General features: G+C 50.7%; 2 protein-coding genes across 2 annotated transcripts; one reads left to right on the top strand and one right to left on the bottom strand.

Moving 5' to 3' along the window:
• The first annotated feature begins 834 nt into the window (after positions 1-834).
• On the top strand, positions 835-6021 carry LOC100592984 (keratin, type I cytoskeletal 17-like). The gene is given in 8 exon segments (XM_012503853.2): positions 835-1414; positions 2460-2542; positions 2976-3132; positions 3739-3900; positions 4404-4529; positions 4616-4836; positions 4947-4981; positions 5823-6021. Coding segments are annotated over 8 exon segments (1311 nt in total). The 5' UTR covers positions 835-982; the 3' UTR covers positions 5918-6021.
• A 5202-nt stretch (positions 6022-11223) lies between these two features.
• LOC100593668 (putative TBC1 domain family member 29) lies at positions 11224-15589 on the bottom strand. Its single transcript, XM_012503850.2, has 6 exons — positions 15478-15589; positions 15131-15399; positions 14450-14515; positions 13908-14007; positions 11732-11780; positions 11224-11449 (listed from the first exon to the last, which is right to left on the bottom strand). Exons 1-6 carry the CDS (start codon positions 15587-15589, stop codon positions 11224-11226), a joined length of 822 nt encoding a protein of 273 aa, XP_012359304.2.
• Between the last annotated feature and the right edge of the window lie 11667 nt (positions 15590-27256).

The raw sequence follows: 27256 nt of genomic DNA, 5'->3' as shown, positions 1-27256 counted from the left end.
GCCCCTCGCCTGACCCTGAGGTCTCTTGGGGTACAGAAGGGTGAGAGGAGTGGAAGGGGGCATTCCCCTCTCAGTTGGTTTAGATCCTCTCTTAGCACAGCCCACCATTTCCCCATCCTATAGCTGAGCCCCTCTTTGCCCACCCCAGCCTGGAGTGTAAACCTGGGGAAAGGTTTACATGAGGAGACTGGGTTAGCAAGGGCTTCTAGGGATGGGACAGGGTCAGAAGCTGACTGGATGGAACTGTAGCCCCTAGAGTGCATTCCTCGGTGTCAGGCTCTACAGAAGGGGCCAGTGTGGACACTGCACCCCTCTGGAGCCCCAATTTATCTGCCATGTGAGTTGGCCTCTGAGGCTTGATGGCATTTCTGTGCTGTGAGGTGGGCCTGGTGGGTTTGGGCTCAGTTTCCAAGGCAGGATAGGTTCTCAGTCCCCTCTTTCTCTTCAGCACCCAGCCCCGGGCCAGCACCGTGGGTGGAGCAGTGTGGGGTGAAAGACAGCAACTTCGGGGGGGGTCACCTGACACTGCAACCTATTTCCCCACTAGACAGGGTTGAGGCAGCCCGGGCTGGGGTGGTGGCTGCCTGGGAGGGCCTGGGGACGGTGAAGTTCTGCCTTCTCGTCTTCTCCGTGTTAGGTCATGGGAAAGCATAGCTGGAAGGCCCGCCCGAATCACAGGTGACAGCCTGAGAGCAGTGGCACGCACACGCACACGCACAGCACCCAGCACGAGGATTTGGAGAAATGAGGCAAATTGCTGATGATGGGTGGGGAGGGGGTCCCCAGCCACCTGGGAGCTGGCAGGTGGCCCATGGTGATGAAAGCCCAGGGGAATGGAAACAGAGGAGCAAGCCTGTTGTAATCGCTACGCCCACTTGGTGGCCTATAAAGGAAGCATGTGAACCCCGGCAGCCCTACACAACTTGGGGCCCCTCTCCTCTCCAGCCCTTCTCCTGTGTGCCTGCCTCCTGCTGCCGCCACCATGACCACCACCATCTGCCAGTTCACCTCCTCCAGCTCCATCAAGGGCTCCTCCGGCCTGGGGGGCGGCTCCTCCCGCACCTCCTGCCGGCTGTCTGGTGGCGTGGGTGCCGGCTCCTGCAGGCTGGGATCTGCTGGCAGCCTGGGCAGCGCCCTCGGGGGTAGCAGCTACTCCAGCTGCTACAGCTTTGGCTCTGGCGGTGGCTATGGCAGCAGCTTTGGGGGTATTGATGGGCTGCTGGCCGGAGGTGAGAAGGCCACCATGCAGAACCTCAATGACGGCCTGGCCTCCTACCTGGACAAGGTGTGCGCCCTGGAGGAGGCCAGCACTGAGCTGGAGGTGAAGATCTGTGACTGGTACCAGCGGCAGGCCCCGGGGCCTGCCTGTGACTACAGCCAGTACTACAGGACAATCGAGGAGCTGCAGAACAAGGTAGGGCCTGCTGGTGGGAGGGGTCTCTGGGGGGCATGACTTCTTCCCCCTCAACTCCTGCCCTGGCCAAAGGCCCGGAGTCCAGCCATAGGGTCTCAGGGAGCCAAGAGTGGTTTGGCTGTGGCTTACCTTCTGGGAACCTGCCTTGGGGCCCCTGTGTGGCCCACATCCCCCTTTTCTGGGGGCAGCAGGCTGAGTCAGGAACAAACAGGCCTCGTGGAGCCCCTTGGAGCCTCAGTTTCTCCCCCATGGAGCTCCTCCACCTGGAGAGGTTGTAGGATGAGGCAGGAGGATGCAGATGGAGGGCTGGGCCCATGGGCCGCTGGATGCGTGGTGTCTTGCTCCTTTGGAGCAGGGGTCAGCAGGAGGGGGTTTTGGGAGATGTGGAGTGGGGGTGTCTGGGTGAACTCCCGATAGCACCTGCTTCGGGGGGAGGCAGAAAGGAGGGGGTGGGACCTCAGGGTGGGGAAGGCCTCTGATGTGCCTTATTTGGGGATTTTTCTGGCTTCTCCTTTCCTCCTGCTGTCCCTTAAGACGGGCTCAGCAAACCCCAGGGGGCAGGGCTGCTGGCTGGAGCCCAGGGTTACGGATTAGGAGGGGTCCTGACTTCTGATTTGGAACCACTCTTTGGTGAGGGCTCCTTTAGCCTCCTTTTGGGGGAGCCTGTCACGGGCACCCTCTAGCTGACTGTAAAAGGAGGGGTTTGCCCATATCCCCTCCCTTGTTCTAGAATTCTGGGACAGCTTCTGCCCTGGGGACATTTTCCCTTCTTTTCTGGTTGCCTCATGGTCCCAGCCAGCTGTCTCTTCTCCTTTAAGGCTGAGCCTGGCATGGGGGTCTGGTGGGGTACTGCGAAGCAGGGCAAGAAGAGGCACCTTTCAGCCCTTTAGAGTTCTGCTTGCCCCTCCTCTGCCAATAATACAGCACGGGGCAAGGGAGGGGCTGGGTGGGAAGAGAGGCCCCCAGGCAGGAAGATCTGCTCAGAACCCTGCTGTGGGCTCAGCCACCCCCATCCAGTGACCTGACTACTTTCCCATCTCCTCAGATCCTCACAGCCACCGTGGATAATGCCAACATCCTGCTACAGATTGACAATGCCCATCTGGCTACTGCTGACTTCCGCCCCAAGTGAGTCCTAGCTGTGGGCTTGGGCAGCCTTGGGCCAGCTGGGGGAGGATCTCAGGGTACCCCTCCTGACCCCAGGACTTCTTGGTTGCTTGTGGCAAGGCCCAGGAGCTCAGGGTGGGGCAGTCCTAGGAGCCCCACTCCTTAGTCCAGGATGCAATGAAGGCAGCCAGTTCTGAAGATTGCTGGGCTTAGGCAGGGAATAGAAGAGAGGGAGGGGAGGCGGGAGGCAGAGAGAAGTAAGGAAGCTGGTGGGCATGGGATCTGGCCTTGTGATGGTCCCGGGGCCCCGAGGCTGGAATTTGTGTCCACTCGACCCCTCTCGTCAGCCATTCCAACCCCTTAGAGTCCTGGCAAAATGAAGGCAGGTGAGTAGCCAGGACCTGGACCTGCAGGTCCAAGCAGCCTGGGCTGAAGTCCCTGATTCCCACGGCAGGTTTGAGACAGAGCAGGCCCTGCGCCTGAGTGTGGAGGCCGACATCAATGGCCTGCACAGGGTGCTGGATGAGCTGACCCTGGCCAGAGCCGACCTGGAGATGCACATTGAGAACCTCAAGGAGGAGCTGGCCTACCTGAAGGAGAACCACGAGGAGGTGAGGTGGCTGGGGCAGAAGGTGAAAGATGCTGAGGAGTGGGTGGCAGAGCCCTGGGGCTGGGCCATGGCTGAGGCCGCGGGAGAGAGCAGAGCAGGCGCACTGGGATTAGTCACCTTAGAGGGCTTCCCTGTCTGCAGAGCCCTGATCCTTGGGGTCCAGCGTGCAGGGCAGACTCCTCTTTGTACCACATTGCTTCTCTGTACCCGAGGAACCTCCCAGGGTTCCGCAGAGGCTCCCTCTACCTGCCCTGGCCTCCCTCACGAGGGCGGGGGATAAGTAAGGAAGTCTCCTTCTTGTCCCATTTCGCACTCTCAAAGCTGAACGTCTACATAGAAGCTTGGAAATTAGAGGGGAAATTTTGGGGGCATAGGCCTAATAGTTAGATTTTATTTTGGAGAGCCCTTGGTCTAATGGGGGAGATAGAGTCTGATGGTGGAGGCAATACTGAGCAGATGAATAAAAATCATTTAGAGGGTCAGATAGAGCAGAGGGAGAACAACGGAGGGGTCCTTGTGGGGAGTGGGGTCCCTCGTGGGGGAAGGCTTGGGAGCAAGAGGTCAGAATGGGTCCAGATGTGCACATCCACATCCCCTTTTTCCATAGGAGATGAACGCCCTGTGAGGCCAGGTGGGCGGTGAGATCAACGTGGAGCTGGACGCTGCCCCAGGCGTGGACCTGAGCCGCATCCTGAATGAGATGCATGACCAGTATGAAGAGATGGCAGACAAGAACCGCAAGGATGCCGAGGATTGGTTCTTCAGCAAGGTGGGGGCTGCTGCAGGCCAGAGGTCTCTCTTAGGGGCTGGGGCTCAGGGGCCTTAGCACTGACAGTAAGCCCACAGCCAGGTGTCTTTGAGGTGCCGCCTCCTCCGCAAGCTGCATGGACCACAGGGTCACCCACTGCATCAACAGACCTGGAGCTGAGCTCAAGCTGGGATCTGGGGGGTGGGTGGGGAGGTAGGGAGCCCCCACAGAATAAAGGCAGAGGGTAAAGGCCTTGGGAGTCCCCACCTCTCTCTCAAGAAGTCAGGAACTAGCACCAAGAGCCAGGCTACATGTTCTGGCTGGTTCTCAAGTTTCTGGTCTGTGCGTCCCACATGCAGTGATTAACCATAAAAAGTTAACATTTCAAATGGCATGTTTCTGGGCTTTGGGACGTGGGAAGCTGGTGAGAAGGCACCACTCTCTCCACAGTTAGATTTGGGAGGAGGCCTGACTTGGGAGAGGGATCCAGGCTCTCACCACCCTGTCCTGTGTCCTGTCTGCAGACAGAGGAGCTGGACTGCGAGGTGGCTACCAACAGCGAGCTGGTGCAGAGTGGCAAGAGCGAGATTTTGGAGCTCCGGCGCACCATGCAGGCCTTGGAGATCGAGCTGCAGTCCCAGCTCAACATGGTAGGAACAGTCCTGTGCATGGGGGTGGGCCCAGAAGAGGACACTGACAACCCTCACTGACCCCTGGTCTTCCTGCCCTCCTGCACAAAGCATCCCTGGAGGGCAACCTGGCAGAGACAGAGAACCGCTACTGCATGCAGCTGTCCCAGATCCAGGGGCTGATCAGCAGCGTGGAGAAGCAGCTGGCCCAGCTTCGCTGCGAGATGGAGCAGCAGAACGGGGAATACAAGATCCTCCTGGACGTGAATACGTGGCTGGAGCAGGAGATCGCCACCTACCGCCACCTGCTGGAGGGCGAGGATGCCCAGTGAGTGGGGGAGCCTGGGGTCAGGGCTGGTGGCCTCTTGGCAGGGGTGGGGCTCTCAGACTCACATCTAATTTCCTCTCTGTTTTTTTTTTTTTCTTTCTTTCTTTCAGGCTGACTCAGTACAAGAAAGAACATAAGCATCTTCGTGGCTGAGGCCTTGGGGATTGGGTGCATGGGATAGGCAGCCCACCTACACATTGCTGGGGCTGGGTCCCCAGGAGCTCCAGGAGTTGATGGCTGTCCCTCAGCAGGGGTGGGAGAAGTGACCCATTAACACTGAGGATTGATACTCAAGAAAAGATCAAATGAGAGAGATGCTGTCTGGTCTGATGGGGGTGGGGCAGGGAACTGGTCCTTACCTTGGAGATCCTAGTCTGATGGAGGAGACAGGTCCCAGCTCTGGAGATTGTCATCTGATGGGAAGATAGGAACATGGTCTCATGATCTTTGCTCTTGACAGCTTTCGGATGAGCAAAAGCAGTCCTGTCTCTGGGGACTCTAGCCTGATGGGAAATAGGGACATGGTTCCTTGTCCTCCAAATTCCAGTCTGATGGAGAAGACATGATCCTAGCCCCAGGGTTCCTAGTCTAACAGAGGAGACAGGGGCCTGGTTTTTGTCTTGGCCATCCTAGTCTGATGGGGGATATGGGAGCAAGTCTATGTCCTGGAGACTGCAGAGCAATGGAGACGGATTTCATGGAGTCTACGTGGCTCCTTCCTGGCAGGACACACTGGGTCACAATCAAATAACCCATCTGGGGAGGCAAGACTCACACAGGGCCACTGGCAGAGAGATGGGATGGGAGGGAGGCGGTGGCAGGGACAGGAGGGATGTGTGTGCAGTGTGATGTCAAGGTGCCAGTGGAGGCACTCACAGCACCTGGGGGAGGACGAGGGAGAGAGCCGGCTCCTGTCCATGAGGGCTAGGGGGCAAGCGAGGGTCTCCTGGCCCCTACCCACTTTAAAGTGCCTGCTTCTCCTGCAGCGGTGACCACCCGTCAGGTGTGTAGCATTGTGGAAGAGGTCCAGGATGGCAAGGTCATCTCCTCCCGCGAGCAGGTCCACCAGACCACCCGCTGAGGACTCAGCTTCCCCGGCCAGCCCCCCAAGAGGCAGGGAGGCAGCTGCCCCATCTGCCCCAAAGTCTTCGGCCTCTCCAGCCTCAGCCCCCTGCTTCAGTCCTTTCCCCATGCTTCCATGCCTGATGACAATAAAGCTCGTTGGCTCAGCTATGAAATGTGTCCTTGTTCTGGCCCCTGAAGTGGGCACTAGGGACAAAAGGGTGAAATGGGAAGGAGTGAGGGTGAGGGGAGATGGTGCTTGGATACCCCCTGTTGTTGACTGGCAGGTCAGGGGTCAGCTTAGACCAGCATAAAGAGTAATTCTGGGGAGAGTTTGGAGGGGGGTGCTCGCATCTCCCAAGGGCTGGAGATTTTCAGGGGGTGGTCCAGGCTGCGCTAGACCCGGGGTGGAGTCGGTGTGTCAGGTATGGTCCTAGGTCGCCACTGCTTACCCTGTGAGTAGCTCTGTGACCTCGGGAAGTTAGGCAGTCACTTCCCCTCACTGAGCCTTGCTTTCCCATCCATAAATGGATGGGAAGATCTCAGGTGTGGGAGCCCGAATCCTCAGAGATGTCTCACTCAATCAGTTGCTCCTCCCGTCCTGTGGGCTGTGCCCTCCCCCTAGATGGGGCACAAGGTGATCAAGGGCTGGGATACGCACAAAGGGAGGGTGGGTGGGGGAGGTAGGCTGGGTGGTTGGGGCCCCGATTCCTGTGTGAGTCTCAGAAAATCCCGAAGAGGGGCTCCCATTGCCTCCGCCCTGGGAATGTGAGCGGGAGGCTGGTGTTTTCAGGGAAGGCTACGGACCCCAGGCAGGTATGAAAGAAAGGGTGGGGCCTCTCTCAGGAATGTTTCCTCACATGGTCAGCTGTTGCTCAGGACGCGGACAGGGCGGAGTTGGGGGACACTGCAGATACGGTGGCTGTGCCCAGGGAGCAGTGCCACTCTCCCTGGCGGTCTGGATCCTCTTTGGTTCCCCACTAGGGACAGGGGTGGCGTGAGGGAGGCTAGAAACTGCCTCTTAGGAAAATGAGAAGGAACAGTCCTGCTCCAGCCACTCCCGGCACCCTCTGAGCACCAGCCCCAGCTCTTGCTGGTGGCAGCAAACGTGGCTGTGGGGAGCAGTCTGTGGGAGGTGAGCCTGACACCTGGAAATCTTCCTTCTAGTAAATCCAGAAACTGCCAGGCGGGTTGGCCTGCTTTCCTGGTTTTCTTCAAGCAGGGGGTTAGTGGGAGGAGGGTGCCTCCACCTCATCACTGCTGGAACTGTGGTGTCTCTGCTGCTGCAGAATCAGACCAGGGCCCCCAAACACCCTCTCTCTCCTGGTGCCTGGAGGCTGGGGGTGGTGCCCAGGCCCAAGGAAAATGGGAGTGACCAGAGCCCTCTGAGCCTGGGTTGGTGGGGGTTTGGAACTGGCAGAGGCCAGGGATGGGGATGGGTACTGACCACTGGGGTATGGGTGACTTTGGGCTGGTCACAGGCCCCCCCTGGACCTCAGAGCTATGACATCCTGGGAGAGTGTTTCTCTCTGCAGGGGAGATGGCTGCTTGGACTCGGGGACTTGCACCAGCAGCGGCATCTGCGCGACTCAAAGCAAGGGCAGGCTCTGCTCCGTCAGAGACTGACATCTCCCTGCTCTCTGGCAGCAAAGGTGGTGCCATGGAGGGCAGGAGGGAGGCACTGTTTGCACCAGGCCCCCGCCACACATCCTGCCACAACCAGAAGAACCAGCCTTGGGCTGCAGATGGCTCATTCTGGAGGGTGACTTCATTTGTCTGAATAGTCCCCGGAAGCAGGGAAGGTCTGGGGGAAGGCGCCTTGTTGTGTGGATGGGGACACTGAGGCTCCAAGGAGCAGTGACTCAGCCCTTGTCCCAGAGCCTGAGGGGTCAGTAGTGGAGACGGGCATGGGAGGTGAGTGGGCCCCACTTCCATGCTGGGAAGAGGAGCCAAGCCCCCCTCCTCCCTCACCTCAGGCTCCAGGCAGGGCTATCCCTCCTTCCTGTAGAGACTGGGGTCCACAATTACTGATGGCGCGAGTGAGGAGGGGTCAGAGTGTGGGAAGAACCAGAGATAGCCCCAGACTGTGCCCCTCTGCTGGGGAAGAAGCCCTTCTCCACAAAGTGAGTGGGTGGGAGGCTCAGGAGGCCAGAATGGGGGAGCCCCTGGTGTGCCCAGAGAGGTGAGCCAGTAGAGGCAGTGGCTGCCAGGGGCTGGTGGGGAGACTTGAGTGACTTTCTCCAAGGACCCCAAGTGGGCCCAGGATGCTGGGGACATGTGCCTGGGCTGGATTGGGGACCCAGCTATGGAACTCATGGAGGGACTCACAGTTCGTCCACATCCACCCTGCCCACTGCACAGAATGGTTCACCCCGTCATCAAGGCAGAAACTGCAGATCTGTGGTTGGATTGTGAAGAGCTATGACAGCCCCACCTTCAGAAGCGGGCGTCAAACATGCAGGAGGGGAGAGGACCCCCAAAGGTGGGCCTGGCACTCACAGATTTCCCCAGATCCCGGAAGCCATCACAGGAGCAGAGCCTGGGCCTGGACATTCGTTCTCCCCCAGGAACCCTGCTCCCTCTGTTTCTCTGCAGGGCCCCAGTACCCCATCGTGGCCTGGCTTTAGTGTATCGGAATTGTCTTTACCACCTTCTCCCCCAGAAGACTATGTCTCCAGGGCTTCTCTGTCTTGTTCTTTGGGTCTGAGTGCCCAGCACAGCACCAGGCACATAGTAGGTGCTTTATAAACACCTGCTCATAAACATAACACTAGCCACCAGCCTTTGCCAGGTGCTTTATTTATTTAGACTCTAATCCCCTAATATGCCTGTGAAGCAGGGCTGTTATTCCCATTTCCCAGAGAAGGAAACTGAGGCTCAGAGAGGCTGAACGTCCTGCCCAAGGTTTCGCCCCCGCTTGCCCCGATGCCAGGCTGCTCTGTACTGGCTCAGTGGGGCTCTAATTTTCCTTCCTCCTAGGCCGGGCGCGGTGGCTCACGCTTGTAATCCCAGCACTTTGGGAGGCCGAGGCGGGCGGATCACGAGGTCAGGAGATCTAGACCACGGTGAAACCCCGTCTCTACTAAAAATACAAAAAATTAGCCGGGAGTGGTGGCGGGCGCCTGTAGTCCCAGCTACTCGGAGAGGCTGAGGCAGGAGAATGGCGTGAACCCGGGAGGCGGAGCTTGCAGTGAGCCGAGGTTGCGCCGCTGCACTCCAGCCTGGGCAACAGAGCGAGACTCCGTCTCAAAAAAACAAAAAAAAAAAAAAAATTTTCCTTCCTCCTGCCCTGAAGCCTGTGGCTCTGGCTGGTCCCCTCGGGGCTGGGGGCCCTGCAGCAACCCCCTCTCTCCCCTCAGCTTCTCTGCCCCCCTCCTCAGCCCCCTAAGCTGCTTCCTGCCTTCCCAGCCTGAGTTGGCTGGGGAGCTTGTAAAACAGCCCCACCAGCAGGCTTGTCCTGAGCGGTGCTGATGCGGGGGTTGGAGCAGGGCTGCGAATCTTCTTGGGGACTCTGATGATCTGTCTGGTTGGAGAATCACTGCAAGCCAAGGCGTGGCATTGGCCAATGGTGTTTCCCGGCCGCCTCAGGTATGCCATGATCTCGTGCCTCGTGCTTGATATGGGCAGGACGAAGGAGGGAGGAAGGAGGCAGGGTGCGGGGAGGAATCCTCTGCCTGGAGGATGCCCACCGGGCTTCTCTGTGCTCACCAGGCTTAGTGGGCCTGGCTCTTGGCCACCTTGGGGCAGGTGTGCATCATTGGTGCAGAGGAAACGCCTCCTCCTCCTCTGTCAACTCAGATCCTCTGAGGTCCTGCTGGTGCCTCCCTCTGCTAGGACCCTTTCAGGGATCAAGGCCAGGAGGGCAGCCCCCTCCTCTACTGCTGAGGCTCAGCGGGGCAATGCTTACCCCAGCTGCCTCCTGTGGTGTGGGCGTGGCAGGCAAGCCCAGCATCCCAGGGTTTCTAGCCAGGTTCTGTATTTTCCAGTGTTAGTTTTCCCTCCAGGTTCAAATGATAAGTTCTTCTAAGGTCAGAAACTATGTTGTCATCTCCCTCTTCACCCCCAGACCCCGAGACCTGTGCACACGGCAGAGGCGTGATCTATGGAGTTGGCTGAGCAGTTTGGCGCGTTGGTCAGCAACTTCCTGCAGCTTCTCAGCCCACGCAGATCCTCAGGTCTGCAGTGCTGGGCTTGTGTATAATCCCGCCCTGACACCTCCTGGTATGGGGAACTTGGCGGGGGGCAGTGAGCCAATGAGAAAGGGGTGTGTGTGCACGCACACACGGTGGGGGCAGAGTGAAGAGTTCTCAGGGACTCCACGGCGAGAGTCGGTGTGAATCCTGGCTTGGGAGTTAAGAGCCGGCTCGAGTCTCTGCTCTCTCACTTTTGTGCTGCTTAACCTGGATAAGGCTTTTGCCCTCTCCGGTTGGGGTATTGATAGCCTTTGGTGACCTTGAAGACCATTTTCAGTTCTGAGGGTGATGGGTCTGTGGTTGGATCGGAACTCCAGGCCCACCCTGACACCTGAACACTGAGGTTTTTGTCCAAGATTCCAGGGTCCCCTTTGCCCCTCTTTGGGGTGGGGGTCAGTGTGGGGAAAAGAAAGAGAGATCAGACGATTACTGTGTCTATATAGAAAGAAGTAGACATAAGAGACTCCATTTTGTTCTGTACTAAGAAAAATTCTTCTGCCTTGAGATGCTGTTAATCTGTAACCCTACCCCTAACCCTGTGCTTGCAGAAACATGTGCTGTGTCGACTCAAGGTTTAATGGCTTTAGGACTATGCAGGATGTGCTTTGTTAAACAAATGCTTGAAGGCAGCATGCTTGTTAAAACTCATCACCACTCCCTAATCTCAAGTACCCAGGGACACAAAACACTGCGGAAGGCTGCAGGGACCTCTGCCTAGGAAAGCCAGGAATTGTCCAAGGTTTCTCCCCATGTGACAGTCTGAAATATGGCTTTGTGGGAAGGGAAAGACCTGACCCTCCCCCATCCCGACACTCGTAAAGGGTCTGTGCTGAGGAGGATTAATAAAAGAGGAAGGCCTCTTTGCAGTTGAGATAAGAGGAAGGCATCTGTCTCCTGCTCGTCCCTGGGCAATGGAATGTCTCAGTGTAAAACCGGATTGTATATTCCATCTACTGAGATAGGAGAAAACTGCCTTAGGGCTGGAGGTGAGACATGCTGGAGGCAATACTGCTCTTTAATGCACGGGGATATTTATGTATGTGCACATCAAAGCACAGCACCTTTTCCTTAACCTTGTTTATGACACAGAGACATTTGTTCACATGTTTTCCTGCTGACCTTCTCCCCACTATTACCCGACTGTCCTGCCACATCCCCCTCTCCCAGATGGTAGAGATGGTAGAGATAATGAGACACTGATTCCCTTGTCTCCCTGGCTCAAGGCTTGTTGTCCTGGCACCCTTGGAGGAATCTGCAGGAGTGAGGGGCCTCTGCTGCTCTCTGAGGCTGTCAGTACTTGCAGGGAGGAGCGGAGGCTCTCACAAATGGGTCTGGCTCCTCCAGTGCCCTTGAGGGCCCTGTGAGGGGGAGAACAGGCTACCGTGGAAAGTGGGAGGGGGCTCATTGGAAGGTCTTGCCCACATCCCCCTCCTGCGTGCACAGCACGTCCAGTACACACGCACTGAGTACCTGCCCTGAGGAATGGTGGGCCTCCTGTACTTTCTTAGAGTCCAGGAGGAAGAGGAGGAAGAAAAGGTAAAGAGGAAGACCCAGGTAGTAGGGTTAGGGGTCCTGGGCACTCCCCCAGTATTGACTGCCCCACAGGGTGACTCAGGAGGGGACCTGGTACTGGAGCCCACCTGGGGGTGGCAGGTCCCCATGCTTCCTTGTTAGTTTCTTCATAGAGGCCCGAAGATGATTAAGAACAGTGTCATCCACAAACAAATGGAAGGACATTCCATGCTTATGGATAGGAAGAATCAATTTCGTGAAAATGGCCATACTGCGCAAGGTAATTTATAGATTCAATGCCATCCCCATCAAGCTACCAATGACTTTCTTCACAGAATTGGAAAAAACTACTTAAAGTTCATATGGAACCAAAAAAGCGTTCCAAGACAATCCTAAGCCAAAAGAACAAAGCTGGAGGCATCACGCTACCTGACTTCAAACTGTACTACAAGGCTGTAGTAACCAAAACAGCATGGTACTGGTACCAAAACAGATCTACAGACCAATGGAACAGAACAGAGCCCTCAGAAATAATACCACACATCTACAACCATCTGATCTTTGACAAACCTGACAAAAACAAGAAATGGGGAAAGGATTCCCTGTTTAATAAATGGTGCTAGCCATATGTAGAAAGCTGAAACTGGATCCCTTCCTTACACCTTATACAAAAATTAATTCAAGATGGATTAAAGACTTAAACATTAGACCTAAAACCATAAAAACCCTAGAAGAAAACCTAGGCAATACCATTCAGGACATAGGCATGGGCAAGGACTTCATGCCTAAAACACCAAAAGCAATGGCAACAAAAGCCAAAATTGACAAATGGGATCTAATTAAACTAAAGAGCTTCTGCACAGCAAAAGAAACTACCATCAGAGTGAACAGGCAACCTACAGAATGGGAGAAAATTTTTGCAACCTACTCATCCGACAAAGGGCTAATATCCAGAGTCTACAAAGAACTCAAACAAATTTACAGGAAAAAAACAAACAACCCCATCAACAAGTGGGCGAAGGATATGAACGGACACTTCTCAAAAGAAGACATTTATGCAGCCAAAGATACATGAAAAAATGCTCAGCATCACTGGCCATCAGAGAAATGCAAATCAAAACCACAATGAGATACCATCTTACACCAGTTAGAATGGCGATCATTAAAGAGTCAGGAAAGGGCAGGTGCTGGAGAGGATGTGGAGAAATAGGAACACTTTTACACGGTTGGCGGGACTGTAAACGAGTTCAACCATTGTGGAAGACAGCGTGGCAATTCTTCAAGGATCTAGAACTAGAAATACCATTTGACCCAGCCATCCCATTACTGGGTATATACCCAAAGGACTATAAATCATGCTGCTATAAAGACACATGCACACGTATGTTTATTGCGGCACTATTCACAATAGCAAAGACTTGGAACCAACCCAAATGTCCATCAATGATACACTGGATTAAGAAAATGTGGCACATATACACCATGGAATGCTATGCAGCCATAAAAAAGGATGAGTTCATGTCCTTTATAGGGACATGGATGAAGCTGGAAATCATCATTCTCAGCAAACTATTGCAAGGACAAAAAACCAAACACCGCATGTTCTCACTCATAGGTGGGAATTGAACAATGAGAACACTTGGACACAGGGTGGGGAACATCACACACTGGGGCCTGTTGTGGGGTGGGGGGAGGGGGAGGGATAGCATTAGGAGATATACCTAATGTAAATGACTAGTTAATGGGTGCAGCACACCAACATGACACATGTATACATATGTAACAAACCTGCACGTTGTGCACATGTACCCTAGAACTTAAAGTATAAAAAAAAAGAAAAAAAGAACAGTGTCATCATCCAGGGCCCAGGTATGGAAGAACTGGTCTCGAAAACGTGCCCACAGGCCAGACCTGGACATCTTCATGTGGCGCTCTAGGGACAAAGTGGGCATCAGACCAGGAGAGTTCCCTGGGAAGAGTCAGAGCCTACACCCCATGGCCACTTCAGTCTCCCACTGGGCAGTGCCAGATCCTTTTGTGGCCACCCCGGGGGTCCAGATGTGCACAGAGCGCTGTGGCTGGGGGTGCGGCCTGGGCAGGGAAGTGCTCACCACACTCCTGACTTTCATCTGGGTCATGTGAGGGATGGGCTCAGTGTCACTGTGCCCTGCCCAGCCCACCTGGCCAGACCTCCCTCTGGGCCAGAACAGAGGATCATGAGGACAGTGTGAGGAAGCTGCCCTTAGGCTAGTCGGGGTTTGACCCCAGTGATCCCCAGGCCCCATTGGGCACACGTGGACTTACTCCTCTGAACCTTAAAGGCAGTGCTTGTTATCGGCATCAACATCTGTTCCCCTTCCAGCAAATACATGTCCCACAGGCGCAGGGTGAGCCCGAGACAGATCTGTGGGGAAAGTAGGCATGGGATGACCTGGCCCTTCCAGGCTGGGGCTGGTGGCTCGAGCTGGGCCGTTGGGGCTTCAGTGACCCTCCCCATGAGGGTCACCCGACCCCTCCAGGAGGCTGGGTCAGACAAGGTCTTGCAGCTTCTTATGGGGGGCACTCATTTCAGTGGAGAGAGGGGCTTCCCCAGGGGCCCCTGGACTTGAGGCTCCCCTGAGCCCTCCCAAGTCGGTCCTGACCCAGTCTGTCCATGAGGCTGGGCCTGAGCCCCGCCCTCTGCCCTGAGATGAGCCGTCTTGGGCAGAGGGTCTTGCTTGTGTGTCCTGTGGGGATCTGCCTGAGCCTCCTGTGGGCTGGAGGTGAGTTGGACCCTCGGCCTGGGGAAGCAGGTCACTGCAGGGCAAGGAGGGTCCCTGAGCCAGGGTCTCCCTGTGCCTTCTTACCCCATCATTCAGCATCCGGAGAAGCCAGCTGAACGAGGAACCCTGTGTGCATAGACCTTCCTTGTCCTAATGGGAGGAACAGAGGTGCTCAGGGCCCCCTGGGCTGCCCTAAAAACCTCCCTCTTCCAGGGCCCTCTGAAGATCCTTCCCCAAGTGCAGAACACTGGCCAGTGTCCCAGGCTCCCCGCAACATCTTCCCCTTCCGGCACTCCTGGTGGACACACTGCTCTTAGCCCTGCTCTGTGGGAGCTGGGCCCCCATCCCTGTGCCTCTGTCTCCTCCAGGGCTGGAAAGGAAACCCAACTCCCAGCCCGTGGGGAACCCGACATCCCAGGTCAGGCCCTGGCTGGGACCCAGCCTGTCACCAGCCCCACGAGGGGCTCCAGCCCCTGCTGCTCCTCCAGCCCCCCAGGATGCAGGGCCTCTGGGGAAGAGCTGAGGGGACCATAAACTCACCAGATGCCACATGGTCTCGGGTTGTGACGTGGGTACCACATGCTCCTGATGGTCTTGGAGCCCCTGGACTATCCCACCATTTGGGCTGTGGAACCCTGAGAAGCCCTCAGCCCATCATGAAATCAGAGCCCTCTCCCAACTTGTGGAGCCATCAGCTGGAAGAGCTGGGCAGCTGCAGAGCCCCCCAAACCCCAAGGACTCCCACGCTTCCTCTGGTAACCCCACCATGTGGCCTTGGCACTGGGGAGGAGGGGTGGGAACATCCCCTGGAGCCTGGCTGGAGGTTCTCCTGGAGGTCTCCTGGGCCAGGGTGTAAAAAGGGCAAGCCTGACTTTGAGGCCACGATAGGGGGCGGCCAGAACAGGGTGGGTGCTGGGCTTCGTGGTCATCTCCTGGAAGTGGCGTCGGGCCAACGGACACCGGATGGGGAGATGCTGCCATCTGGGCTTGGCTGGCCCATTTGTTGGTAGCATGGGAAGCTAGAGCCTGGGCAGCTGAAGGGCAGGAGGACTCTCAGGGAGGGGAGAGTCAGCTGCACAGAATCAGAGCCGGAGGGCGTGGCTCCATGATACCGAGGGCGGCCACGGGGAGGATGCGATGCCCTCTGCTGATGAAGATGAAAGGTGTCTGACTTGGGCTCTGGGAGTCAGCCCTGGGCTCCTGTGGGACCCTCAGGAGAGACATCCTAAAGGCTCCCAACAAGCTGGTGACACAAGGAAGGTGTCTTCACTGAAAGCCGAGATCACCTGGCCAGGGTGGCTCTCCCTGGGTCTGACTGCATGAGGCAGAGACATCCTAAAGATTCTTTCTTCTTTCTTTCCTTTCTTTTTAAAGCAAAGCATAACCTTTTAGATCCAAGTTACTGAAAACTTCTTTATGCAAGTTTAATTTACACTTCTCTTTCAAATTGTGTCTTTATTGGGACCATCAATTCTTTTTTTTTTTTTTTTTCTGAGACAGAGTCTCTCTCTGGCACCTAGGCTGGAGTGCCGTAGTGTGATCTCGGCTCACTGCAACCTCCTGGGTTCAGGTGATTCTCTTGCCTCAGCCTCCCGAGTAGCTGGGACTCCAGACATGTGCCACCATGCCTGGATAATTTTTTGTATTTTTAGTAGAGACAGGGTTTCACCATGTTGTCCAAGCTGGTCTCAAACTCCTGGCCTCTGGTGATCCACCTGCCTCGGCCTCCCAAAGTGCTGGGATTACAGGCATGAGCCACTGTGACTGGCTTCAATTCTCATTTTATTTAAAGATTCTTCCTTGGCTCTGGAGACCTGTCACACTCCTGACTCTCCTGATTCTCTTTGTATGTGTGGGGGGGTGGGGGGTTTACATATTTGTTACACAGGTAAACTCGTGTCATGGGGGGTTTGGTGCACTAATGATTTCATCACCCGGGTATTAAGCCTAGTACCCATTAGTTATTTTTCCTGATCCTCCCACTCACCATGGCCTTTCTTATCCTACCCTTCACATTAGTATTTCGACTGCATAGTGAGAGTTCAGGCATAACACATATTGTTAGTCAAATCAGTGATTTATTTATTCATCAAATAGATATTATGTTTCACTGTATGTCAGGCATTGTGATTATCACTGGAGATACACTGGTAACTAACACAGACAGTGAAATATAAAACTGACCAATTCCATCTGCATGACCCTGGGCACGTCATTTCAACTGGGAACATCAATTTACCACCTAGGAAATGTCTAAGACCCTCCCAACTCAACCGATTGATAGAGAAAGTCTTACAAATATAGAAACACTGAGATAGAATTATATATTCAAGAAATCATCTTTATTAAAAAGAACACAATGTTAAGAAATACAGACTAGGTCAGGAGGCTCATCATGTTATAATCATCATGTGCTAGGATTTGGTTTAAATCAACCAACAAGACATGGTGTGAAGTTGGTTTATAATCTGGGAAGACACTCTAAAAAATCTGCCATGATAGGATTGTTGTGAGGATCAAATATAATAAGTTGGGGTACAGGACGTGTCGTGTGTGATACCTAGAGTCAGACTACCTGGATTTGAATCCCTGCTCTGGTAATCATCAGCTTTATGGCCTTAGGAAAATTGCGTAACCTCTATTTACTTTGGTTTCTTCACCTGTTCTACTGAGAAAGTATAATGGTAACTAAATCCTAGGGCTGTTTTGAAGAGTAACAGTTCAAACATGTAAACCCCTGTTATGGAAATTGGCACATGGTGACCACTCAATAAATATTACTTATTGTGAACTAAAATTTGTGTAGTTGCTAATCTATCATTAGCATGAAATAAAAGTTTGTTTTCAAACTCCCACATTGCCTTTATTAAACTATAAATTTCTTGAGAACAAGAAACTAAAATAAAATCAACAGGACATGGTCTAGATTTTTGAAGAGCAAATTACATAGATAACTAATCATAACACACTGTGCTGTAATCACAGAGGTAGAGGATGCCCCTTATCAGAACACTGACTGATTCAGCAGTTTCCATTTCCTTTTCTTGCCATCTGCAACTCACAGAAGCCAGCTCTCAGAAACGGAATCACGAGTATGGAGGGGGTTCCCCTAAGAAGTGGGTGAGGGAATGCAATTCGGGGTATCAACGAGAGCTGGGAGGCAGAGGGTGGGGTAAGAAGGAGACATTGCCTGTGATGTAGGTTTCTAATGAAATAAGTGGCAGAGATACCTTTATTTGGAATTGGTAGCAATATGGGAAGATACGTGGATGCCAAAGCTCTGGTGAAACCTACCATAGCCCCTGATCTTGTCTCTGCTTCTCCTCCCTCAAGACTGGCACTAGCCATCATTGGGGTGGGATGGAAACAGAGCCCATGTGTATTAAAAGACCTAACTCTGCAGACATTTAGGAAGGACAGAGTTCCAAAGGCATGGTCGCACTTGCTTCTGTCCTCCGCTGTTCTCCAGCATCAAGCGTGTCAACTATAACACCATTGGGGGGATTTCAAGCCCTGTCCTAGTTTGGTCCCAATTTAGCTTTATCATCCATATTCGCCCCCACTGCTCTGCAGCTCCACTGAAGCACCCCCTCTTTCCTCTGAGCCCACAGTGGCATACCCAGGACTCTGCCTCAGCTGGGCCTCCACTACCCACCCCTCTATAGATGCCTAAATCCCGGGTAGTTATGCAGACACAACTAAAGTTCCATCCCTTCCATGAACCCTTCCCCAACCCTCTGGTGGAAGGTCACTTCTTCCCCTCGTGGGGTTCTGAGCTTTCATTTATTTTTCTACTAAAAGTCTTAGCGCTTTCTGCTAAATGCTACAATTACCTGTTCACATACTCTACCTGCCCCCACGAGACCAGGGGCATCTCAGAAACAAAGATCATTAAAACCAACTAAATCTATTTCTCATTATAAAATGAGGTATGCTGATTGACTGTGATAGAATAAAATAATAAAGTATGGAAAATTTTTAAAGAGCATACAGATCTGGCAGAGAAGATAGAGACCCTTCCACACCACTGAAATTATGTATTGAAAAGAACAAGGAAAAAACTGCTTCAGTTGGCATGATCTATGTAAGTATAGTATAGGATCCTTAAAATAGTTCAAAGAAATGGAAAATCAAGACTTCATTTTGGCAAAGGCCATTGAACAGAAACTTTAGCATATTTATCAATAATTTCTTTCAGATTAAACAACTGACCACAACCCACTTTTCAACCAGTGATGTTCTAAGTTAAATTAAAAAAATTAAATTAAAACAAAATTAGTTCATAAATTTGTGGGCTGACCAAGAAGATAATAAAATCTCACTAAATAAAATGAGAAAAATTCAGAAAAAGAAAAAAATAATAAATCACCCATGGACCTATTACACAAATATAAGCACTATTCATTCTTTAAAGCATATATTTCCAAGCATTTTTATTTTTTCCATGCCTAGGGTTGGCATGGAATATATATATATATATTTGTACAATTCTTCAAATTTTGTAGAATTTGTATAATGTTGTATCTTGCTTTTTTTTTAACCACTGATGTTATAAGCATATTTATGCTACTTCATTCATTTTAGAGACTTAATAATAAATGATCTAGTGGATATATCATAATTTATCATTCCTTGATGGAGAAAAATTTAGCTTTGCTTATTTTAGAGTTATAAATGATGCTGGGTCAGGTATCTTTATGTTTGAAGATGGTTCCATATTTGGGTTGCTTCCACAGAACTCTTTCCTAGAAATGTTTTTTCTAGGTTAATGGCTACAAATATTTCTAGGCACCTGACATACTGACACCCACTTCTAAAGCATTTTTATCATCCACAACTAGCATTTAACACAGCGCCCTACTCACTCCGTGACTAATAAATAGACAAATGACTGAAGCGTGACCTCATGCTTTCTATTCCTCCAGCTTTCATTGAGTTCCTTTCCTCTGGGAGCAGTGGGTGTTGTCCAGCCCTCCACAGCAGCAGCCCATCGACCCTATCCCTGTGGTTAGAGCGGCTGAGGAAGCAGAACTGCAGCTCTGTGGAAAGGAATGGGGCTGGAGAGTTCATGCATAGACCAGTTTTTTATTTTTATTATTTTATTTTATTTTATTTTTTGGTGGGGGGATGGAGTTTCACTCTTGTTGTCCAGGTTGGAGTGCAATGGCATGATCTCGGCTCACCACAACCTCCGTCTCCTGGGTTCAAGCAATTCTCCTGCCTCAGCCTCCCGAGTAGCTGGGATTACAGGCATGTGCCACAATGCCGGGCTAATTTTGTATTTTTAGTAGAGTGGGTTTTTCCATCTTGGTCAGGTTGGTCTTGAACTCCTGACCTTAGGTGATCTGCCACCTCGGCCTCCCAAAGTGCTGGGATTACAGGCATGAACCATCCTGCCCCAGCCACATAGACCAGTTCTTATGAGAAGGGATCAGCTAAGAACAGCCTTGGGTCGACACACACGCCTCTTCACACTCACAGGAGAAACCATTTCCCCATGAAGCTAGAGATGAAACCATTTCCCCATGAAGCTAGAATAGCTCAGAGATGCTATTCTTGGATATCCTGAGCCCCCGTGGTCACCAGGGACCCTGAGTTGTGCAACACTCAGCATGACAGCATCACTATGCTTAACAATTTCCCTCCTCACCCCCAGATTCCATTTCCCCATCCTCCAGGGCTGCCTATAAAGAGAAGGAAAGATGGCTTCAGACTTCAGAAGGACACAGGCAGCACAGAGTGGTCAGTCCCTTCTTGGCTCTGCCGACACTCGAGCCCAGATTCCATCACCTGCTCAGAATCATTCAGGTCTCCACTGCTGCCCTTGCTGTCCTCCTCTGCACTGTGGCTCTCTGCAACCAGGTCTTCTCTGTACCACGTGAGTCCGAGTTGTCATTGTGGGTATCACCACTCTCTGGCCATGGTTAGACCACATCAGTCTTTTCTTGTGGCCTAGGAGCCCCCAAGAGAAAAAAGAGAACTTCTTAAAGGGCTGCCAAACATCTTGGTCTTTCTCTTCAAGACTTTTATTTTTATTTCTAGAAGGGGTCTTAGCCCTCCTAGTCTCCAGGTATGAGAAGCTAGGTAGGGGCAGGGGAGTTATAGTCCCTTGTACAGATAGAAAAACAGGGTTCAAAACAAATCAGTTTGCAAAAGGCAGAATCCAGGGCTGGTTACTTCCCAGTGGGATCTGTTGTTCACTCTCCAGCTCACCCTAGGTCTGTCCCTTGGATGTCTTATGAGAGATGTCCAAGACTTCTCTTGGGCTGGGGTATGACTTCTTGAACCAGACAAAATTCCCTGAAGAGAGCTGAGATAAGAGAACAGTCCGTCCAGGTATCTGGATCACACAGAGAAACAGAGAACCCACCATGTAGAGTCAAGGAGAAAGAAGGATATAGACAGAAACAAAGAGACATTTCTCGGCAAAAACGCCCAAATGCCTCCCAGTTACTTGGTCTGAGCAAGCCTGCCTTCCTCACCTGCTCGGGGATCAGAAGCTGACTGGCCTTTTCTTCTGAGCTGTGCCTCAGGCTCATTCTCTGCCTTTCTCCGCAGTTGCTGCCGACACACCGACCGCCTGCTGCTTCAGCTACATCTCCTGGCAGATTCCACAGAATTTCATAGCTGACTACTTTGAGACCAGCAGCCAGTGCTCCAAGCCCAGTGTCATGTAAGTGCCAGTCTTCCTGCCCACCTCTAGGGAGGTAGGGAGGGTTGGGGTGGGGGCAGAGACAGGCCAGAAGGCCATCCTGGAAAGGCTCAGTCTTCCAGATCCAGGGCTCTGAGGTGTGACCTGACTTGGGGCTGGAGTGGGGCAGGTGTTACAGTCAGGAAGGGTTGCACCAGCTCGGAGGAAAGGGACAGGAAGAAGGAGGCAGCAGGGCCGCTCCCCCGAGTCCCTGAGAGAAGCTCTCTAGAAGGAGATAGGCAGGGGGCCCGAGAGAGGAGCAGGCCCTGAGCTGCCCAGCACAGACAGTGGGTTGGTGGGGCCATGGTGGGCCCAGGATTCCCCTGCTGGATTCCCCAGTGCTTAACCCTTCCTCCTTTCTCCACAGCTTCCTAACCAAGAGAGGCCAGCAGGTCTGTGCTGACCCCAGTGAAGAGTGGGTCCAGAAATACATCAGCGACCTGGAGCTGAGTGCCTGAGGGGTCCAGAAGCTTCGAGGCCCAGTGACCTCGGTGGGCCCAGTGGGGACTAGGAGCCTGAGCCTTGGGAACATCCCTGTGACCTCCACAGCTACCTCTTCTATGGACTGGTTGTTGCCAAACAGCCACACTGTGGGACTCTCCTTAACTTAAATTTTAATTTATTTATACTATTTAGTTTTTGTAATTTATTTTCGATTTCACAGTGTGTTTGTGATTGTTTGCTCCGAGAGTTCCCCCTGTCCCCTCCCCCTTCCCTCACACTGTGTTTGGTGACAACTGAGTGGCTGTCATCGGCCTGCTGTAGGCAGTCACGGTACCAAAGCCACCAGACCGACAAATGTATATCGGATGCTTTTGTTCAGGACTGTGATCGGCCTGGGGAAATAATAAAGATGAGTTTGGTTTTGTTTTTCTGGCAAATCAAAATCACTGGTTAAGAGGAATCATAGGCAAAGATTAGGAAGAGGTGAAATGGAGGGAAATTGGGGGAGATGGGGAGGACTACCACAGAGTTAACCACTTTAGAACGGAGACACAGTTCTGGAACACTGAAACTAAGAATATGTTATAACTCAAATCATAATATGCATGCTCTAGGATAATTCACTACTTGAATGGACACCATTAAGCAGAGTATTCTGTAGTGCATATTCATGATGAATCAAGCTGTTAATAGCAATTACTTATATTGTTGAGGTTTACTCCTACTGAGTGCTTTTTATACATTGTTTGTTTAATCTTACCAATGCAATAGTACAGCTTAGGTACTATTAATATCTCCATCTGACAGAAAAGTAACCCAGAGCTCAGAAAGGTTAGGCAACTTTGCTGAGGTTACACAGCATGTAAATGGTCAACTGTGTTCCAAAACTGGACTTTTATTGAACTACAGACTATACTCTTAACCACTGACCAAGGTATTACCCAAAACATGATCCACCTATACTCAAATCTTACCCTATTCTTTAACAGATGATATTTCATCCATTGCAACCACTTTCTGGTCAGGATTCTGAGTTGACATAGAGTATTTGAGCAGTGATTGTTTAAGCCACTTACATCAGGATCTTTAGGTGTAGACCTGGGAACTGATATTTTTATCAAGCTCATGAGGTGTTCCACAGCCTGTTAATGACTGAGAGCCACTGTCAATAGAATTCACCACTGTTTTCTAAATGTGGTAAGTATCTACATATGGCAACAGGTGTATTATACATTATTTCTCTAGAATCTACACTCTACAAAATAAATAGCTAATGTCAGAGAAGGAAAAGACAACCAGCTTCTGTGTGGAGCAGGATGCTGTCTACAGGTTTACTGTGAAAGGTAAGTTATTTAATAGATGGATTGCTTGCATTATATGTATAAGAAGTGCATACTAAGGTAGGGTGCTTTTTTTTTTTTTTTTTTGAGACGGAGTCTCCCTCTGTCGCCCAGGCTGGAGTGCAGTGGCGCAATCTCGGCTCACTGCAAGCTCCGCCTCCCGGGTTCACGCCATTCTCCTGCCTCAGCTTCTCCGAGTAGCTGGGACTACAGGCGCCCGCCACCACGCCCGGCTAATTTTTTGTGTTTTTAGTAGAGACGGGGTTTCACCGTGGTCTCGATCTCCTGACCTCGTGATCCACCCGCCTCGGCCTCCCAAATTGCTGGGATTACAAGCGTGAGCCACCGCGCCCGGCCTGGTAGGGTGCTTTTTGCAGAAGAAAGAGAAATTTAAAATGTTTGTGTGAAAATCAAACGTGTTAATTTTTATGAGATATGCTTATTTCATTTTGTTTAAAATAATCTAATTTTTCTGTCCAAACATGTTTAGAATTGTAGTGTTCAAACTCTTTAAAGCGTAATTAAACACTACTACTTAGCAAATATTAAAATGCACATACTACATCCCATTTGACCTGATCCCATTTCTAGGAATCTGCTTAATAGAAACACTGCCAAAAGATAAGAATATGTAGACATGAGGATATTCTTTGCAGTATGGTTGATAAAGAGCAAAGAAATGCAAACAGTCATTAGTAGAGGATTAATCAGCAAAGGATTAAGATGTCCATCAATGGAATATTCTGCAGTCAGTAAAAAAAGCAGCACACATCTATATCTGTGGAAAGTGTCCATAATACTATATGTAAAAGGCATATCTATTTACATTCAGTATATGCATATATATTCTCTTTTTTTTTTTGAGACAGAGTCTCGCTGTCGCCCAGGCTGGAGTGCAGTGGCACCATCTCGGCTCACTGCAGGCTCCGCCCCCCGGGGTTCACCCCATTCTCCTGCCTCAGCCTCCCGAGTAGCTGGGACTACAGGCGCCTGCCACCTCGCCCGGCTAATTTTTTGTATTTTTAGTAGAGACGGGGTTTCACTGTGTTAGCCAGGAAGGTCTCGATCTCCTGACCTCGTGATCCGCCCGCCTCGGCCTCCCAAAGTGCTGGGATTACAGGCGTGAGCCACCGTGCCCGGTCTCATATATATTCTCTACATATGCTACAGAACTATCTGTAAAGGATATTATTTTGTTCTTATTTTTAAAAGCCATATACACATATATATTTACATAGGCAAATATTTGGAAAGATACACATCAAATAGCTAAATGTTGTTTCTGAGGAAATGAGACTTTTTTTTTTGTTAGGAATGAGGGTTTTTCCTTTTTATATTCTGCACATTTAAAACTTGAGTTATTATTTGGTCAGTGATGACCAGCTACTCAGGAGGCTGAGACAGGGAGAATTGCTTGAACCTGTGGCCCACACCTATAATCCAGCAGTTTGGGAGGCCGAGGTAGGTGTATCTCTTGAGGCCAGGAATTCAAGACCAGCATAGCCAACGTGGTGAAATCCCATCTCCACTAAAAATACAAAAATTAACCAGATATAGTGCCACGCCCCTGTAATCCCAGCTATTCAGGGGGCTGAGGCATGAGAACTGCTTGAACCTGGAAGGCAGAGGCTGCAGTGAGCCGAGATAGGGCTACTGCACTCCAGCCTGGGTGACAGGGCAAGACTCTGTCTAAAAACCAAAAAATAGGCTGGGCAGGGTGGCTCATGCCTGTAATCCCAGCACTTTGGGAGGCCAAGGCGGGCAGATCACAAGGTCAGGAGATCGAGACCATCCTGGCTAACATGGTGAAACCCATCTCTACTAAAAATACAAAAAATTAGCTGGGCATGGTGGCAGGCGCCTGTAGTCCCAGCTCCTCGGGAGGCTGAGGCAGGAAAATGGCGTGAACCCGGGAGGTGGAGATTGCAGTGAGCTGAGATCACACCACTGCACTCCAGCCTGGGTGACAAAGCGAGACCCCCTCTCAAAAAAAAAAAAAAAAAAAAAAGAAGTAAACTGGGTATGTGGCAATATTTACTTTGGTCCACAGATTTTTGGTATCTTAACTGGTTTTGGATCTCTTCCACTAAAGGAATTGCCTGTTGAACGTTGTTAGGAATGTAAGTACTGAAGGCAAACTGCCTGGGTTTGAATTTTGTTCTGTCCCTTGCACTCTGCCTGGGTTCAAATCCTAGCTCTGCTTATTATTAAGTTCTTTTAAGGTGGTGATCTTTGAGCAAATGTCTTAGCTTCTGTTTTCCCAAGTAAATGGACACAATAGTTGCTACCTTGTGAAAGATTCATGTAATTGACCAGCATTTACTAAGTAGCATCAGTGGTCAGTTTCAGTCCTTGGTGATTCTGCAGTTGGACTGTGAGGGGGTACTGGGGTGGGGGGTGGTGTGTGTGTGTAGCACTTAATTGCATGCAGAAAGGAAAAGATACTTTTGATAACCAAGAGGCAGTTTTTCTCTGCTTTTGTGTCAAAAGGGAAGAAGGGAGTTTGGAGAGGGAAATGAATTCTGTTCAATACTAAGCTCTCTTCCTCAAAATCAGAGGTACATAGAATGTGTAATAACTTACAAAATTTCTAGATTTCAATAATGTGAATTTTTTAAAATTTATTTTTGTTTTTTCAGGTTGAGACTGAGCTAAAGTTAATCTGTGGTGACATTCTGGATGTACTGGACAAACACCTCATTCCAGCAGCTAACACTGGCAAGTCCAAGGTTTTCTATTATGAAATGTAGGTTCTATACTAAAAATTAACAAGTGTACTTCAATAATTTTAAACATGCTCAGGAATAATTGGCTTTGTTTCTTTTTTTATTAGATATTTCCTATTATTTTCCTTATTAAATATAACCAAAAATGCCACAGAAATTAACTGAGGATCCTCTAAATATCAACAAAATTATCATTTGATAGACTAGAATTAAACAAGCAAGTGGTTCCAAGAAATGGCACAAGTGTATTAATCATAAAATTAAATTTCTACATGAAACATTCAGCCAGCATTGTGAAATGTGTGGCCGTTTAGGGGAGGGGAATGAGATAGGTCCCATGAAAGCAAAAGAATATAAATAAGTAAAGAAAAAGCTAATGCATTTTTGTAATAGCCTGACCATCTTTTTATTCCAACATTGACTATCCTTCTAACGTTAAACAATTATTTTTAAATAAAAGTTGGAAACCTATATAGAAGAAAGTCATGATTCTAAAAAGGCCAACTTTTAATCTTACATTTTCCTTTCTAGTATAGAACCTACATTTCATAACAGAAAACCTTGGACTTGCCAGTGTTAGCTGCTGGAATGAGGTGTTTGTCCAGTACATCCAGCACATCGCCACGGATTAACTTTAGCTCAGTCTCAACCTGAAAAAATAAAAATACATTAAAAAAATCAGATTGTTTCAGTCTAGAAATTCTGTAAATTATTGCACATTCTATCTACCTCTGACTTTGAAGAAGAGAGCTTAGTATTAAAGAGAACTGGTTTCCCTCTCCAAACTCCCTTCTTCCCTTTTGACACAAAAGCAGAGAAAAGCTGCCTCTCGGTTATAAAAAGTATCTTTTCCTTTCCGCATGCAATTAAGTGCTACACACACACGCCACCCCCCACCCCAGTACCCCTCACAATCCAACTACAGAATCACCAATGACTAAAACTAAACACTGATGCTACTTGGTAAATGCTGGTCAGTTACACGAATCTTTCACAAGGTAGCAACTATTGTGTCCATTTACTTGGGAAAGCGGAAGCTAAGACATTTGCTCAAAGATCACATCACCTTAAAAGAACTTAATAAGCAGAGCTAGGATTTGAATCCAGGCAGAGTGCAAGGGACAGAACAAAATTCAAACCCAGGCAGCTTGCCTTCAGTACTTACATTCCTAACAACGTTCAACAGGCAATCCCTTTAGTGGAAGAGATCCAAAACTAGTGAAGATACCAAAAATCTATGAACCGAAGTAACTATTGCCACTCATCTCTATTCATTTATAATGCTGAAAATGCACAGCACCTCTAAACGCACATACCCAGCTTGCTTCCTTTTTTTTTTTTTGAGATTGAGTCTCGCTTTGTCCCTCAGGCTGGTGTGCAGTGGTGTGATCTCGGCTCACTGCAAGCTCCGCCTCCCGGATTCAAGCTATTCTGATGCCTCAGCCTCCGGAGTAGCTGGTATTACAGGCACTTGCCATCACGCCTGGCTAATTTTTGTATTTTTCTTTTTCTTTCTTTCTTTTTTTTTTTAGACGGAGTCTCGCTCCTCGCCCAGGCTGGAGTGCAGTGGCACGATTTCCGCTCACTGCAAGCTCCGCCTCCCGGGTTCACGCCATTCTCCTGCCTCAGCCTCTCCAGTAGCTGGGACTACAGGCGCCCGCCACCACGCCCGGCTAATTTTTTGTATTTT

Source organism: Nomascus leucogenys, unplaced genomic scaffold (genome assembly GCF_006542625.1).
Source record: "Nomascus leucogenys isolate Asia unplaced genomic scaffold, Asia_NLE_v1 Super-Scaffold_361, whole genome shotgun sequence".
Taxonomy (NCBI): Eukaryota; Metazoa; Chordata; class Mammalia; order Primates; family Hylobatidae; genus Nomascus; species Nomascus leucogenys.
This window is presented reverse-complemented; position numbering and strand designations above follow the sequence as displayed.

Excerpts from the sequence above, each read along its gene's own strand:
- LOC100593668 (XM_012503850.2), bottom strand. The coding sequence starts at position 15,589 with ATGTCTCTCCTGAGGGTCCCACAGGAGCCCAGGGCTGACTCCCAGAGC. Across the intron at positions 14,008-14,449 it reads TCCGGATGCTGAATGATGGG|ATCTGTCTCGGGCTCACCCT; the intron begins GTAAGAAGGCAC and ends CTTTCCCCACAG. Across the intron at positions 11,781-13,907 it reads TGCCTTTAAGGTTCAGAGGA|GCCTCTATGAAGAAACTAAC; the intron begins GTAAGTCCACGT and ends AATCATCTTCGG.